The sequence below is a fragment of the Fukomys damarensis genome, unplaced genomic scaffold (assembly GCF_012274545.1).
Source record: "Fukomys damarensis isolate Sample0158 unplaced genomic scaffold, DMR_v1.0_HiC HiC_scaffold_26, whole genome shotgun sequence".
Lineage (NCBI taxonomy): Eukaryota > Metazoa > Chordata > Mammalia > Rodentia > Bathyergidae > Fukomys > Fukomys damarensis.
The window spans coordinates 24,110,601-24,126,947 of NW_022900938.1; the positions used below are offsets into that span (position 1 = coordinate 24,110,601).

The 16,347-nt window shown below is 36.0% G+C and overlaps 2 protein-coding genes across 3 annotated transcripts in view; both read left to right on the forward strand.

Annotated features, from left to right (window-relative positions):
- The window catches only part of Mettl8 (methyltransferase like 8), a 112,391-nt gene that overhangs the window by 39,020 nt on the left and 57,024 nt on the right, over positions 1 to 16,347 (forward strand). For both annotated transcript variants that reach the window (XM_033756321.1, XM_019204978.2), the window contains exon 3: positions 12,157 to 12,248. In XM_033756321.1, coding sequence (XP_033612212.1) covers positions 12,157 to 12,248 — 92 coding nt within the window. The remainder of the gene's footprint in view (positions 1 to 12,156; positions 12,249 to 16,347) is intronic.
- Positions 1,004 to 6,159, forward strand: LOC104850141 (zinc finger protein 627-like). The gene is made up of 2 exons (XM_010606972.3): positions 1,004 to 1,061; positions 4,920 to 6,159. Exon 2 carries the CDS (start codon positions 5,071 to 5,073, stop codon positions 5,746 to 5,748), a length of 678 nt encoding a protein of 225 aa, XP_010605274.1. The 5' UTR covers positions 1,004 to 1,061; positions 4,920 to 5,070; the 3' UTR covers positions 5,749 to 6,159.

Here is a 16,347-nt window from a genome sequence, read left to right on the forward strand (position 1 = left end):
AAATGCAGAGCAAAGAGAGGCATTATTTCGAGTGTTTGCAGGTCTCTTTAATGTCTGGCTTAATGGATAAAGCTAGATTCTCATTTACTTCTGCATTCAATTTTTGTAACATGTTTTTTTAGGTTGAATTATGTGAAGGAAATTTGGCCTCACACAGATATGTGCTTATAAAGGAGAGGAGCCTTTTCAGATAATTGTGGAATTTTTTTCTCTTGATATTACATTAAATCTCAGTAGCAGTTTCTTGGTTGCAGTATGGAGTAGGATACCATATAAAAGAGCTTTTCATATTGTTATAATCCATTAGTATACCTTGAACTATGGATATATCCTTTACCTGTGCATCATTTCATACCAGCATAGATGGGTAGTTTGAGAAAGATTGGTTCTCTGTTTTATTTATTTATTTGTTTGTTTATTTAGGTACCGGGGATCGAACATGGGTCCTTGTGCTTGCAAGGCAGGCCACCAAACTGCTGAGCTAAATCCCCGGCCCCTTGGTTCTCTGTTTTATACAGTCTTCCAGTGTTGACACATTTCATTATACAGTATTTAAAAATCACATTTGTTACTCTCACCATCAGGCTCATTAGGAAAATCTGTAAGTATCAGAAAGCTAGAAAAATCATGGTGGTAGACACAGGTTTTCCAAAATTCTAATTTTTGCTTGAAAGCCCCAGATATATCTTTGGCAGCAAATACTGTCATTTGATTTTCTTGAAGTGATAGGCTGATTTTGTTTACTTTTGAAAAAATATATGCCAAATACCCAAGTCTGAATCACTATAATTTTATCTACAGTTGTTCTTTCAAGTAAAAATAGTATTCTATTTAAAAAGCAAGAAGTTTAGTTCACAATTTATATCATGTGAGTGCTTTTCCTCATCAATTATCATGTCAGGATGAGGCAGAACCATTTTGTAATGCAGAATATGAAAAAAATGTGTCTCCAAGAGTTGATATTTTATGTATTTTTTCAATTAATTATTTAATTGTTTTTACAGTCTTGAGTCTTGATTATGCTAGGCAAATGCTATACCACTGAACTACTGCAGCCAAAGGTCAGTCCTTTATAAAATTAACTTTTATTGCTTTATCAGTGAAATTGGAAAAAAAAGTTTATATTTTATACTAAAACATATATTCTTTTCACTCACTTGGTGGTGGTAGAGTGTGATAACTGCTAATACATTTGGTGCCACATCCTTACAGCAGTTGCAGTTTTACCTATCATTTCCTTAATACCATCAGTGCAAATGTCCACCCAGTGAAAAAGGCAAAATGAAGCAATGTTATGAAAATAGCTTTGATTTAGTTGACCACCTAAAAGGGTGGAATTAGAATTAGAGTTAATTTGTATCATCTAACATAAAATGTAAGGAATTTAGAATAATATGGTTCCCTTTATTCCTACAACATTTGAGCTATTGTCATATATGTGCTGCAGTTATTGTTTATACTAAATGTAGTTAGTAATCTGGATTTTCTAAAGAAATTAAATAAAAGAAAAATATTGTCTCTTACAGTTATTCACATATTTATCACTTCTTGTCTTTATTTCGCACTACAGGTCTGAGGAATTTTAATGTTTCTTATAATACAGGTTTTGTTGATAACAAATTTTCTCAAACTTTGTTTACCTGACAATGTCTTTGTTTTGCAACTTTGATAGATCTTTTTACTGCACTCCCAATCACAAAATGCCTACCTAAACATATATGGCATCTTTAAAAATGATATGTGCAGTATTATCCCACAGGTTCCTGAGGCTCATACTTTTTAAATAATATTTTCTCTCTGTTCTTCAGTTTGAATAATTTCTACACCTATGTTTATCTTCTGGCCTCCGTATCATTGTTTCTGATGAAAACTCAGCTGTAGTTTACATTTCTTTTATCTTGTAAAGCTACTTTTAAGATTTTTCTTTATTTTTGGTTTTTTAGCAGTTTTCTCTGTGTTTACATTGCCCAGGATTTGATGTGCTTCCTGAATCTGTTGATTGCTTCCTCTTTTTTTAAAGTCAAATTTGGAAAAATTTTAGCCAGTACTTCTTCCTGTTTTTTTCTTATCCATTCTTGTCCATATTCCCCTCCCCCTTTCCTCCCTCCTTCTCTTCCTTCTTCCCTTTCTCTCTTTTTCCCCTCTTTCTTTCCTTTTCCTGGAACTTCAGCATATGTGCTTTCTAGACAAATTGGTGTTTGTAGTAGTCCATATTTTATTACTGTAATGAAGCATCTGAGGCTGGGTAACTATAAAGAAAAATTCATTTAGCTCATAGTTCCGAAGGCTCAAGGGCATGGTCCTGGCCTCAGCTTGGCCTCATAGCCAGTGACAGAAGTGTGTGGAGAGGGAGATGTCACATGGCTGTAGACGGGTCAGGCCCACTCTCAGAACCTGGGACCTCTAAGAACTGCCCTAAGCCCTTCTGAGGGCAGTAACCTGAGGACCTCCCATAAGACACCACCACCTCCCCACGCTGCCACACTGAAGACCAAGCCTCCAACACATGAACCCAAACTGTAGCAGTGTTATCCAGCAGGACCAATTTTTTTTCTCTGTTCATCATTTTGAATAACTTCTACACCTGTCTTTAAGTTTACTGACACTTTCCTGCAGTATTCATTAACTGCTAAGTCTACCCAATGAATTTTTTCCCTAGATATTATATTGGGCTCATTGCAGAATTTCCTTTTCTTAAAAAAAAAAAAAAAAAAAAAAGCTTCAGGGCCAGGGATTTAGCTCAGTGGTTCCGCCACCTGCCTCACAAGAGCAAGGTCCCAAGTTTGATCTCTGGTACCAAAAAAAAAAACAAAACTTCAGTTTCTTTGCTGACATTTCTCTCCGTATATTTATTCATTCTGTCTCTTTTTTTTTTCCTTTAAATTATTGAACTTTTTTTTTTTTTTTGCACTAGTGGGGACTGAACCCAGGGCCTTCATACTAAACCATATTCCCAGCCCTTTATCTTTTTTTAATTATCATTTTGTTTTTTGTTTGTTTGGTTGATTGTTTTTTTGGATGCAGGGTCTCACTATGCAGTTCAGGTTGGCCTTGAACTTACTGTGTAACCCAAGTAGGCCTCAAACTTGGCCACAGCCTGAGGGGCAGGTAAACAAAATTTGAGAAAATTTATTATCAGCAGAACCTGTATGATAAGAAAATCCTCAGTGTTGGGATTTCAGACATGTACCACCATGCCAAGCTCATTATTTTGAATTACAGTCTCAATTTCCAATGTTTTTAAAGTCCTTGTATACTAGTTTCCAGTATTTGGTTTTCCCAAAGTCTATATTTATTGACTGCCTTTTCTCTTGATTCACATGCTAATAATTGTTTTACTACAGTGTATATTATGAATTATATCTTGTGTGGAGCCTGAATTATTTTACTTTAAAGATATTTTTTTAAAAGAAAAAGAAAAAAGGATGTTGAGTTTTTTTTTCTAACAAGTGGTTTATTTACTGATAGATCTTGCTTGAGTCAGTGTTACTTTTAGGTGTTGTGAGGGTGGGACTGTTTTGATATTGTGCCGAATCTAATGCGGTTCTTTTTCCTGAGGCATACTATTTCTAGGGTTTTAACTGAATACCTGAGGCATTCTGAGGGATCTCTCCTCTGTGGTGTAGCTCAAACTCCAGTGTCTCCACACACTTACTGCCTATCTCTAGTCAGGGCTCTTTCCTCCACTCTCATCTCCAGAATCGCTCCACTCGGTTCTTGGGAATCTTCCCTTGTGGATGAGCAGCCAGCTGTCTGTCCTGGGAGGAGCTCTCCTGCTGCTTTCAGGGACCCTACCCTCTTCTGTCCAGCACCCACTTCAGTGTTCTGCTGCACTGTAGTCTAGAAATTTGTGCCCAGACTAAATGAACTGGTGATTGTGGGACTCCCCTTTTATGTTTCTCTTCCTTAAGGAGCATAATCATGCACTGTTGAAAGTATTGTGCAATGCTTAAAAACAGCTGCTTCTATATCTCATATCATTTTATAATTTTTATATAGTAGAAGGCTAATCACATACTCTGTTATGGCCAGAACCGTATCATGTATAGCAGTTTAAAATCATAATTATGATGAAGATTTTATAGCTATATAGAAAAATATGTATGTGTGTCTAATATATAAGTATGTAATAAATGACTGTTACAGAATTAAGAATTATTGAAATACAGTATGTAGTTTTTTTGCTGAAACGAATAAATTCTCTTTAAGAATAAATGTTTTTTTTTAATTCCCTGGCTACCTAATATGTTTGTCAAATTTATCTTCAAATTATACTCTGGACTGTGTATGTAGTTCACTGATAGAGCACTTGCATAGCATGAATGAAGCCCTGGGCTCCATCCCCAGTATTACAAAAACGAATAAATGAATGAAGTTCTATAGGGAGATTTTTACATACACAGTAAATAATAAAGACAGGAAGATAGTCTATCCATATATTTACTCTGGGTGGTTTGGATTATGTCTGATTATAATATGAAACAGCCCCACATTTTGCAGAATCTTCTATAGGTAGAATCTTCAAAAACTTCAGAACCCAAGCTAAACAGTTGTGCATGTGAATATTTTAACTTTTCCAAACCAAACCCAATCCACAATATTCAGACTGCTATTGCCATCAACTTAAACTTAATGAACCGTGATTCATTTTCACTGTAGCTATAAAGGAAAGAGAAATATAGATACATGTAAATATGTATGTGAACTGGGATCATAGGAGTGATCACTGCTACAAAACTCTAAGACTAAGTCTGCAGTCCTGTAAATATTTGTCTTACTCAAAATTATTTTTTTAGTATGCTTTTTCTCAAATTCAAACTTTTATGAAAAGTATTTGTTATATTTTGCATTTTCTATTCAATTCTCTCTGTACTTTTTTTCTTTGTCTAAGAAAATATAATTTCCTTTTTTATTACAAGGATTGCTGCAACTTCCTGTGTCCTGACACCAAAGTCCTGATCCAGAGTATGTTTATGATAATCACCCTAGCAGGCTAAACCATCTTACTTTAGGACTTTTATATCCTGCGAGCTGCATGGGAAGGACTCTGGAACGCCTCCAAGCCACAAAATGAAGACAGTGACCTTTGAGGATGTGGCTGTTAACTTCACTGTGGAGGAGTGGGCTTTGCTGCTTCCATCCCAGAGGAAGCTCTACAGAGATGTGATGTGGGAAACCTTTACGAATATGACTGCTATAGAAAGAAACTGGGATGACCGGCAAAATGAAAATGAGTTCAAATGTTGGAGGAGAACTTTGAGAAGTACAGAAGTAGAGAAATGCTGTCAATTTAAATTATGGCTTAAACATAGAGTCGTATTTTTTTGTACTCCAGATCCTAATGTGAACAAGAAGCCACTTGGTAGTAAGCCAGCTGAAAATCTTGCTTGTAGCCAGGCCCTGATTGGTGATCCATCACTTAATAGGCCCATCATAGCTCACACTTCACTCAAGTCATCTGGGTATCTGGGATTTGAAGAGAAGCTTTCTATATGTAAAGAACGTGGGAAAACCTGCAGTCATCTCCAGTCCTTTCAGAAGCACACAAGTACAAACCCTGGAGGGAAACTCTATGAACAACTTGGGAAAGCCTACCCTGATTGCAGTAAAGGCACTCACATAGCAGACACACCCCTTGTATGTAAGCAACATGTAAAAGCCTTCAATAAACACGGTTCTGTTCAAATCCATGAAAAAAATCAGTGCATTGAATTCCTGTGTAGACACACCATGTGGAAAAGCTTTTAATTCTCAACCCTACATTCAGATACATGAAGGTACTCACAGTGGAGGAAAACCTTTTAAATGTGTACAATGTGGCAAACCCTTTACCAATACCACTTCGTTTTGTAGACATCAAAGAACTCACATTGAGGAGAAACACTATGTATGTAAGCAATGTGGGAAAGCCTTCAGTACAAACCATTCACTTCATAGACATAAGAGAATTCACACTGTAGAGAAACCCTATGTATGTAAGCAATGTGGAAAAGCTTTCAGCAGACGGGCTGATTGTCAAATGCATGAAAGAACTCACAGTGGTGAGAAACCCTATGTGTGTAAGCAATGTGGGAAAGCTTTTAGCACACAATTTAATTGTCAAATGCATGAAAGAATTCACACTGGGGAGAAACCCTATGTATGTAAGCAATGTGGGAAAGCATTTATTACGCACAATCAGTGTAAAATACATGAAAGAACTCACACTGGGGAGAAACTTTATGTATGTAAGTAGTGTGGGAAAGCATTTATGACATGTGGTAGTTGTCAAATACATGAAAGAGTTCACACTGGGGAGAAACCCTATGTATATAAACAATGTGGGAAAGCTTTTAGCAGACACAGTTACTGCAAAACACATGAAAGAATTCACACTGGTGAGAAACCCTGTGTATGTAAGCAATGTGGGAAAACTTCTGGCACACATATTCACTGCAAAAGACATGAAAGAACTCACAATGGGGAGAAACCCTATGTTTGTAAGCTATGGGAAAGCTTTTGCATATAACAGTTCCCTTAATATACATAAAAGAACTCACTGGGGAGAAACCCTATGTATGTAAGCAGTGTGGGAAAAGTTTCATTTTCCCCAGCATACTCAATCCATGAAAGAATTCACATAGGATAGAAGCCCGATGTCTGTAAGCAATGTGGGAAACTCTTTAATACTTCCAATTACCTTAAAATACATGCAAGAACTGACCCTGGGAGAAAGAAATCCTATGTAAATGAGCAGTAAGAGAAAGCATTCCATGATGCCAACAAAACCTCAGAGCATGAAAGAACTGAAGCATTGAGAATAAATGTAAAAATAGAATGTGGGAAACCTTTGTTTCTCCATGGCCTTGTGTGCTGACACGGAATAGTGCAGGTGGCTCCTGTCAATATACATTTCGTGGGAACAACTCTAGTTCTTTCAGTTTCATTTCTGCTTGCAAAGAACACAGTATAGTGTGAGACCAAGAGTAGAAGAAGGGAAGTGCACAAATCTACATTTGGACTACATGTAATATGCATATTGCATCAAATCTCTGGAAATATACAGTATATAGCTCATTTTCAGAATTCTGTAAAAGTTTCTCATGTAGTGAAAATCTGTACAAGTAATTTGAAAACTCAATGTGAATTATTTTTTCAGAATTCTCAACAAACTTCACTCTAAGAATTAAGGATCCTAAAGCAAAAAATAGTGTTTTCATCAGGAACTCAGAGGAACTCACTCTAAAAGTTGGCCTCTGGATTATGTATTTGTATGATTCACTCTTTTTTTTTTTTTTGTACCAGGAATCTAATTCTGGACCTTGGGCTTGCCAGGCAGGTGTGGTGCCACTGAGCTACATCCCCAGCCCTGTATGGTTTACCCTTAAGAATAAATTTTGAGCTGACTTAATTCTGTATTTTGATGTGAGCAGTAAGGTGGGAATTTAATAATATCTTCTAGTCAAATTATGCAGTGAGATATTTTACACCATATTGGATCCATAGGCGAATTAAAATGTATTCTTCATTTGCCGGTTGGTTGAGTGTTCTGTAGATATTTTTTATTCTTATTTCTTGGGATTTTTGTTTTATTATGTTCTATTCACTAATAGGGGGTGATGAGGTACTAAATAAATTCTTGTATATTGTTTTGTATTATTGTTTAATAATTCCAGATGGATTCTATATGTATTCTTACTGCATATTCTCCCTTTTCTTTGTAATAAAAGATATCGTTAGATTATAGTTTTTCTTATTATGGCATACGTTTTAAAAGGTTGCTGTATATGTGTTTTAGACAGGTTGTTTTCAAACAACTTGTAGATCAACAAATGTTAAGATTTTCATGTTTTAAGAAGATATCTTCATGTATCCCAAGATGATTACTAGTTATATCAGGTACATATGTTGCCTGTTTTTCTTTGATATTAAGTAACATTGTGCATGCAATATTAGGTGTTTTGCCATATAAAACTTGCTTTTTATGCTCATACTGCTAAGACATTTTTGATGGTAATTTTTCAACATTCATCAAAAATAAAACACTGCTATGAAAGCCCTACTACCAAAGACCAGGAGGACCATGTATTTCTTTCAAGTAGGATATAGCAAATTGCAGTAATAAATTTATCCAAAAAAAAAAAATTGCAGGATCTGGTTGTGATTGCTTGTACCTATAAACTTAACACCCTGGGAAGTTGAGGCTGGAGGATTCCAAGTTCAAGCTCAGCCTGGGCAACTCTTGACTAGTGAGAGTCTGTTCAAAATGAAAAAAAAAGGGAGGGGTTGGGGTTGTAGCTCATTATGAAGGCTCTGGGTTCAATTTCCAGTATCAACAACAACAAAAAGCAGGTTTCTACGTTTTTCCTCAAGAAGGGTAAGTTTTAATGAACACTTTTATTTTTAAAGTATAATTTTATATAAATAAATTTTTGAAAAAGTGATCTCTAAATGGGAAGGGGAAGAAGGGAGTAGGAAAGGAGAAAAGGAGGGACAAGAGAAAAGGTGAAAATAGGTAAAAATGAAAATGCCTGTGTACATAGGGAGAGGAGGGGACACGGGGGAATGGGATAAAATAAAATTTATTTTTAAAATTATCTCTAGTTGAAGTATCTTTACAATATTAAGGAAATTTAAAGATAGTTCTCTATTGAGAGCTTGTTTGGAGGTTCTAGCAGGAGAGCACAGCAACTCGTAAACCCTTGATGGAGGAAACAGTCCTCTGTTGGGTGGTTGTCCTGTGACCGACTTAGCGCTCAGCTTTGGGAGGGGCCCACATGTAGCAGTGAGGGAGGAAGGGGTCACCCACCTAGCCAGTCAGATCAGCTAAATCAATCCTGGTGGTCAGTGGGGTGACAGATATCGCAACCAAGGCAGTTATCTCTTAACCCTATTTTAATAATTATTATTTCACCATTTAGAGCCTTTATTCAATGTATGTAATTTTATTTTTAAAAATTTTTTCTTTTATTGAGTTTATTGGTACATTTTAGGTATACAGAACAGTTACATTCATTATTGGGCTCTTGTAGCTTTACATGATAGGTGGTCTTGGTTCTCATTTTTTTCCCCTTGTCTCTGCCCTCCCTTATAATAATTTTAAACAATTGTAATTATATATAGTTTTGGTATCTGCTTTTTTAATCTCATGTTATTTGTTTTTTATTTTAGTTTATTAGTACATGAATATAATACTGTTTACATTTCTTGTGAAAGTCGACATGTGTGCAACCTCATTTCATAAATACTTTTTCACATTGCTACATAATAGTCATATTTACTACTTTAAATGGCTGCATAATATTCCTTTGAGTTACCATCTTTTCACTTCCTATCACTGAGTTATTTCCAATTTTCTGTTATATTTAGTGTTTTATCTTTGTACAACTTTTTCTGTACAGAACTTCATTATTCCTTTGAGTTATTTTTTCACAATTGATTCCAAGAAGTACAATTCATAGTCCAAACTGTGAACTATTTTTTCCTTTGGTTTTTGTTTTTAAATGGCTGATTATTTTCAGTTTGCTTATTAGTTAGTTGCCTCTGTGCTTCAATTCTATTGTTGTATTTATTACTTATAAAAACTTGAATAATTCTTACTGCTGGCTGTGGGGTTTCCGTTTGTACAAATCAGTCTTCTAGTGTAAAGAACTGCCATAAAACAGTAGGTCTGGAGGAAGTTCCCATAAATGCAGTAGGGACATTTTATAGCTTTCTGTGGGGATTCTGTAACTGTACAGTGGGAAAATCTGTTCTGCAGGAGCTTAGGGCATAGTATTTCCTTCACTTCACAGTTAAGAAAATGAAGTAACAAGTAGTTTAAGGAAGTCGGGATAATTTAAGAAATAACCAAATCTATTAAACTTAGGAAGTGATGTTAAACTAATATTTAAAAGAAATGTTTAAATCTGAAGACCACATAAATTTATTGTCCCCCTGATTTTCTATCATGTACGTAGAAAATATGTAGTTGTACACCCTAGTTCATATGGTTTTACTTACATATATTAAAGTCAAAACCAAAAATTTATTCTAATTTAATTCATTAAAGCGAGTGACAAAGCTGTTTCATGATTATTTGGATTCTAAGTGATTGCAGTTTTTAAGAAATACTAGTGGTTAGATTTTTATCTGTGGAACTCTGATTTTTACATTCTCCATGTGCTTTTCGTGGAGATCCAGTGTACCAGTCTTGATCCTTTTAAAAAGAAAAGAGTTTCTCGCCTTTCAGCGGTGTATTTATAGCTAAGTCACTGTAATGTACCCTCTTACATCTGATTGCATAAACATAACTTAAAATAGAAACAAAGTTCTCATCATTCCACCCAGAGCAGCTCCTTATTCTCTCACTGTTACCCCACTTTCCTCTGTGCTCAGTAATATAGACCTTGGGATTATTGCCAGCTCTCGCTTTCTTTTCCAAAATTTAGTTATCTTCAAGTCATAACTACAATTTTTTTAGTGTCTCCCCCAACTGTTCCATTCTGCTTTCAGTTACCATCACCTTAGTCCTGTAACTCCAGATTACCACAACATTCTAATCCATCTCACTCTAGTCCCTCCTTGCTTTGTCATGTCTTTTAAGCTATTTAAAATCCTCTGAAATCTGTTACCCAAATCCCAGCCTCATCTGCAGTTACCCAAGAGAACTAATCAAAATAGATTTTTGTCATTGTGTCCTGTATATGCTATCCTAATTGCCAGTCTCTTAAGGACAACAGTAATTGCCCCACCACCTTTCCCCAACCTGAGCCCAAGTGTTAATTGCCAACAGTCCCACTTGTCAGGTTTTAACAGTGCATGCACCATTGTCTTACAATTTACTCTCTGTTTATCTGCCTACATTAGAAGAATATATTCCTTGGATGGGCAAGGAGTAAGTCTTACATCTCTGTTTCCCCCACTGCATTGGTAGACAGTAATAAACTAGTGACTGATGAGATGGACTTTGATGAGATAAATCTGGGTTTGAGTTCGCCTTTCACTTTCATCTGGAGGACCTTGAGTGAGTTACTAAACTTCTGTTTTTTCATATGTAAAATAAGAATGATTATAACGCCTTCACACGATTTCTGAAAGGAAGTATGAAGTGTGCTTAGCACAATGTCTGACGTAATTAATAGTAAATGGTAATAATTATGATCATGCTAACTATTGGTTAATGTTGATCAGTCATCATGATGTTGACTGACGTGAAAATCCAAGAATTTTATAACTAATCTATTGTTATAAGTCAGATGACTACAAATGTCATATAACAGCGAGTTGTTCTCTTAGAGTTACCAATAGGCTTTATGGAACTTAAATGTAGGGTGTTTGAGATTTTTTTTTTATTTCAAAAAATGAAAATTCAGGATGTTGCTTTACTCATGTATAGTCTAACCCAGTGCTGAAAAGGCAATGCAAACCTTGTAAAAACAAAACCAAAATGAAAATTGCCTTTTTTGTATTATAGAAGTTGCCTCCATCTTAAGATCTTTTTTTCAGTGATAAGGATTGAATCCAGGGGCTCATGTATGCAAGGCAACAAGAAAGACACTGTTGCAGCGCAGAGTAGTATATTCTGTTATAGGGAGGATAAATTCTAAAACTTAAAAATACTTACAGAAAGAGCCACATTATAGAAAAGTCATCTTTCTATATGTACTCTATCATTTAAACAAAGTGAATCTCTTCAGAAATTAAAATAGCTAATAAGAAGTATAAAGATACTTTAAAAATTAAAATTGCAAGATAAATAAAAAATATTTGAAAACTTGCATGTCTCTAACAGCGGAGTATTAGAATGCAGATTTTATAAAAGGAGCATTAAAATATTGTTAAAGAGTGCCTTGTTTGTAAATTAATTAAAAGGCAAATAAATTTAGCTATAAAGTAAAAAATGTCAAACCATACCAGCTCCCAGATAATCATGCCCCAGAGTGTTCTGGAGATACTACATCAGCAGCCATTTCCAAAGGTAGCTGGAGCGTGCAACACAACCAGAGTTCAACAGAAGAACTGAAGAAGTTACATATGACACAAAACTATTCACTTAATATGCCATTGGTTTGTATAGCTTGCATTCGCCTAATCTAGGATGAAAGAGAGAGTCCCTGGCCATCTTTTTTTTTCCCTTCTGTCATAAGGCGTGTTTTATCATCTATTTATTTATTTATTTATTTTTGTTTTAAACAGGGATCACATGCAGTGGTCTAAAGAAGAAGAAGCAGATGCCAGAAAAAAAGTAGAGGAAAACTCAGCTGTGCAAGTCATTCAGGAAGAACAAGGTAGCCGATGATGTGGGGAGGCTCCTGGAGTCCAGCTTCTCTGATCATCTGCTGGTTCAAGTCACACCCTCATCTTTTCTTCTCCTGTCTCATTGCTTTTGAGAGTTCTTAGCTTCCGTCTAAGCCAATCAATCCACTCATTCCCCTTGGTCGAATTCCCAGTTCATTAACCAAAATTAATGAAATAAATTATGTATTCACCCTATAATTAATTGGTCTTTTGGTGGTCATACTGCTTTTCTGGGAGGTACACATATGGGTGGCATTTTCAGCAAGATAGGAAAATTAACTTTAAAATTTTTCTCTTGCTATACTGCTTTCAGAATGCTATTGTGTATTTCACTTGCTAGAAACTTTAAGCAAACTCATAAACTTTGAATGAAGAAGATAAAGTCATACAAAATGTTACTAGTCTTTTAGGATGCAATTTTAATAAGGATTGAAAGCACTTTTCTTAGAGACCTTTTATTTATACTTTGATTTAGGTAAGCCCTTGCCAACATTGCTTTGAAAAAATTGGCCTGTGCTACTGTCAAAAAAACAGAAAAGAACAAGTGTTGACAAGGACGTAGAGACTTAGGAATAAGCCCTTGTGCACTTTTGGTGAGATTGTAAAATGGTGTGGCCACTGTAGAAAAAAGTACAGAGATTCCTCAAAAAATTAAAATTAGAACTTCCATATGATCTAGCAATTCACTTCTGGGTTGTATACAAAAAGTTGACAGCAAGATTGCAAAGAGATATTTGCATTTCCATGCTCATAAGTGTACTACTCATGATAAGCTAAAGAAGCAATCTAAATGACCATCACTGGATAAATGGATAAACAAAATGTGGTATATACATAAAATGGAATATTATTCCCACCTGTAAAGGAAAAAAGCCCTGTCACATATTACAGCATAGATGAGGACATCATGCTAAGTGAAATAAGGCAATCACAAAACAAGTAACTACTGTGTGATACCACTTTTATGATACCTAATATAGTGAAATTCACAGATACAGTGGAACAGTGGTTGCCATGGACTAAGGGGCAGGGGGAGAAGGAGTTATTTAGTGGGTTTCAAGTTATAGTTTGGCAAGATGGAAACATTCTGGAGCTGCCTCACAGCAATGTGAAAGCACTACTCAACTGTAGGCTTAAAAATGCTTAAAATGTTAAATTTTATACTATGTGTTTTTTGCTACAGTATATTAAAAAAGCTTACATACATCCCCTAAAAAGAAGAAACAAGAAAAGAAGCCTATGTCTTTCTCTGTACATATCTAAGAACCCAGAGACACTGTGCCAACTCCTATATGAGATTTACCACCTTATTTTTCTTAAAACTACTTCTTGCTCAGAACATACTGGTTCTTTTTTTCTTTTTAAAAATTAATTAATTTATTGAAGGACCAAATAGACAAATTTATACAATTGAAAACTGAATCCTTACAAAGTTCAGGGACTTTTTACAAATTGAATACATCTGTGTGAACAACACCCACATTAAGATACAGAATATTACCAATAATCTAGTAGCTTCCTTATGTTCATTTCTAATTACAGTACTCCTTGGACCCCTCACACCTCATAAAAAGCAACCCCTGTTCCAGCTTTTGATGCCATAGATTAGTTTGCCACAGTACCTTTGTACCATTCCTTGTCTTTTTTCTGTTATCCTTATAGGAATGTCTCTGTAACCTGTGAGTAAAGCAGAAACCATTAAACTAGAGCCTATGGGCCAAATCTAGCCTGCTGCCTGTTTTTATAAATAAAGTTTTATTGGAACACAGACACAAGTACAGAATCAAGCAATTGCAACAGAGACTCTATGGTCTCACAAAAACTAAAATACTTACTGGTGTTTGTTTATATATTTATTCCTAGATTGATTAGCTATGCTGAAACTCCCCAGGGAAAAAGGTTTGCATTGCTCTGTGTAAGCGAAGAATGGTGAAAATGACTAATCCACTGGTAGTTTGCTGTTGTTCTAAAGACTTTAGCTTACAATGAAGACTGAAGTTTGAAGCAGAGACATTAGGGGAGACTAAACTAGTAAGAAAACGCTCGTTAGGGGCTCTTACCCAGTGAAGGGAGCAGTGCTAACCCATGCTCTGATACCTTGATAACCTCATATCCTCTGGCAACATTCGCTATTCCTTAGACACAGTTCTCTTTCCTTAGCCTAAGCATTAGTGTGTCCTGGGGGATGGACAAGAGAGAAGAGCACCTGATCCGCAGTGGGATCTTTCTGTTTTTACAGGCTCCAGCCATGCAGTTCCAGAATGGAAAAGGCCAGCGAGAATTAGGGTTGGATTTGAGGGTGCATACCACTGGCAGTACTGCCTACAAATCAGCCAACATTGCATTCCTTTGCAAGAACTCTGTCACACAGTTTCTGAGGAAGTGTAACTTCGCTTCTTTGCCAGCAGCTGCACAGACATATTTTCCACATTACTCAAGCTTCTGCTAGTGGCCACCTGGATGTGACAAAGTCAAGTCTAAACTGAATTAAAAGTTACCAGGCATTTTAATTGATTTCCACGAAGTTAAAATTATTGACAGTATATTTCCTGATAATATGAAAAACCAAGGATTTTTTCACCCTGTTTTTAATATTTCTGTTCAGAGCATAAATACTTGTAGATGAGCAGAGCTGATAATGTTCTCTTAAAGTGCACTGTACATGACTGCCTATTTTGTCCTATTTACGTTAACAATGAACTTGAGTGAAGCTAATGAGAAGGTTATTTTTAGGGCCTCAGAAACCACAGAAAAAGAAAATGACAGTTCCCACAGAACCATAGGGTGACTGAAATAGAAAGGTGGTGACTGGCCTGTCTATAGAAGCAGGAAAGGCAAGCAGGAGAGGGCTGATGCTACCCCTCTGAGGCATTTGATTTGCTTATTAGTAAGTCTAGTCTTTTTCTGAGGAACATTTCTGGCTGCTATAAAGACACAGAACAAAAGATTCCATTTCAAATTGACTCCAAGAGGCAGAGGTTTCTGCTGGAGCCCCTCTGTATCCCTATAACACTGCTCAGTATAGTGGACTTCATGTGTGTCAGAGGGCCACTGCAAGAGAGGGAACACATTATAAAGTGACCACTTTGTTGCTCTTAAAGCAAGGTTGCCAGCAGGGTGGCAAAAAATGAAAATTTGTGTTCTGAAGAACTGTGTTAAGGGACAAGACATTACAGTGAGAGCCACTCAGTACAGTTTCTGCTAAGGATTGTAGATTTACCAGTCTTCAGAAACCCAGGGTGAGGCTTCTGATGAACATGGATCAAGGTAAATAGGTCATTTGAAAGCTCTGCTTCTACACCTTGTGAGAACCTAAAGGAGGTCTTGACCTAGCTCTTCTGCCAGCACCTCTGTTAATCACCATCTTATCTAGGAGAAGCCTAAGCCTATGAAAGAGCCACCTTTCTCTCATCACAAAATATTCCATATGCAGATCATTAAATAGCAGGCACACTGTTCATTGACCTCATCTCCATTAATGTCACTGAGAGGAAATACAGGTTGTTCTCCTGTGCCGGCCAACTCCAGCGTGTTGCTTTTGTTCTCTGCATAACTTGCTCTCTTGTCATTCTCCTTTCCCATTATTTACCTGTTGTCTTAGCTATTGTTGAAAACCAAGTGAGGAAACACACTCAGAATCTGAAAATGAGAACTTACACATCACAACTAATAGTCTTGCTGCAGCCGGGCTGACATCTCATTTCTGTGATTAAAATGTATAGCAACCAGGCTCTCAGCAATATTTCTTTCAATTAGATTGCCCAGATTAATGATTTTTAATTTCACATTTCCTTTATGTAATTACTTTTCAATTTTATTATAGCTCATATTTCTTTTAAAAGCAGGTTAATTCAGAAATGAGAAAGATACATTTGGCAGTTTTTGAGTTAACATGATTATATTTTATAATTTCCTAAAAGGATCTCCAGTGTGTTATATTTCAGGTGGTTGTATAGCAAATATAATGGTTTTTTTTTAAACTTAATAGCAAAAGCAGCAGCTATTTCCATTTTAAAATATCCTTGTAAATAACTGCCTACCTAAGGTAAGTTATCTTACATTGAGCAAAATAATAAGTCTCACTGTACT

What these genes read in the sequence shown, in the direction of transcription:
- LOC104850141 (XM_010606972.3), top strand. Translation starts at nt 5,071, where the DNA reads ATGAAGACAGTGACCTTTGAGGATGTGGCTGTTAACTTCACTGTGGAG.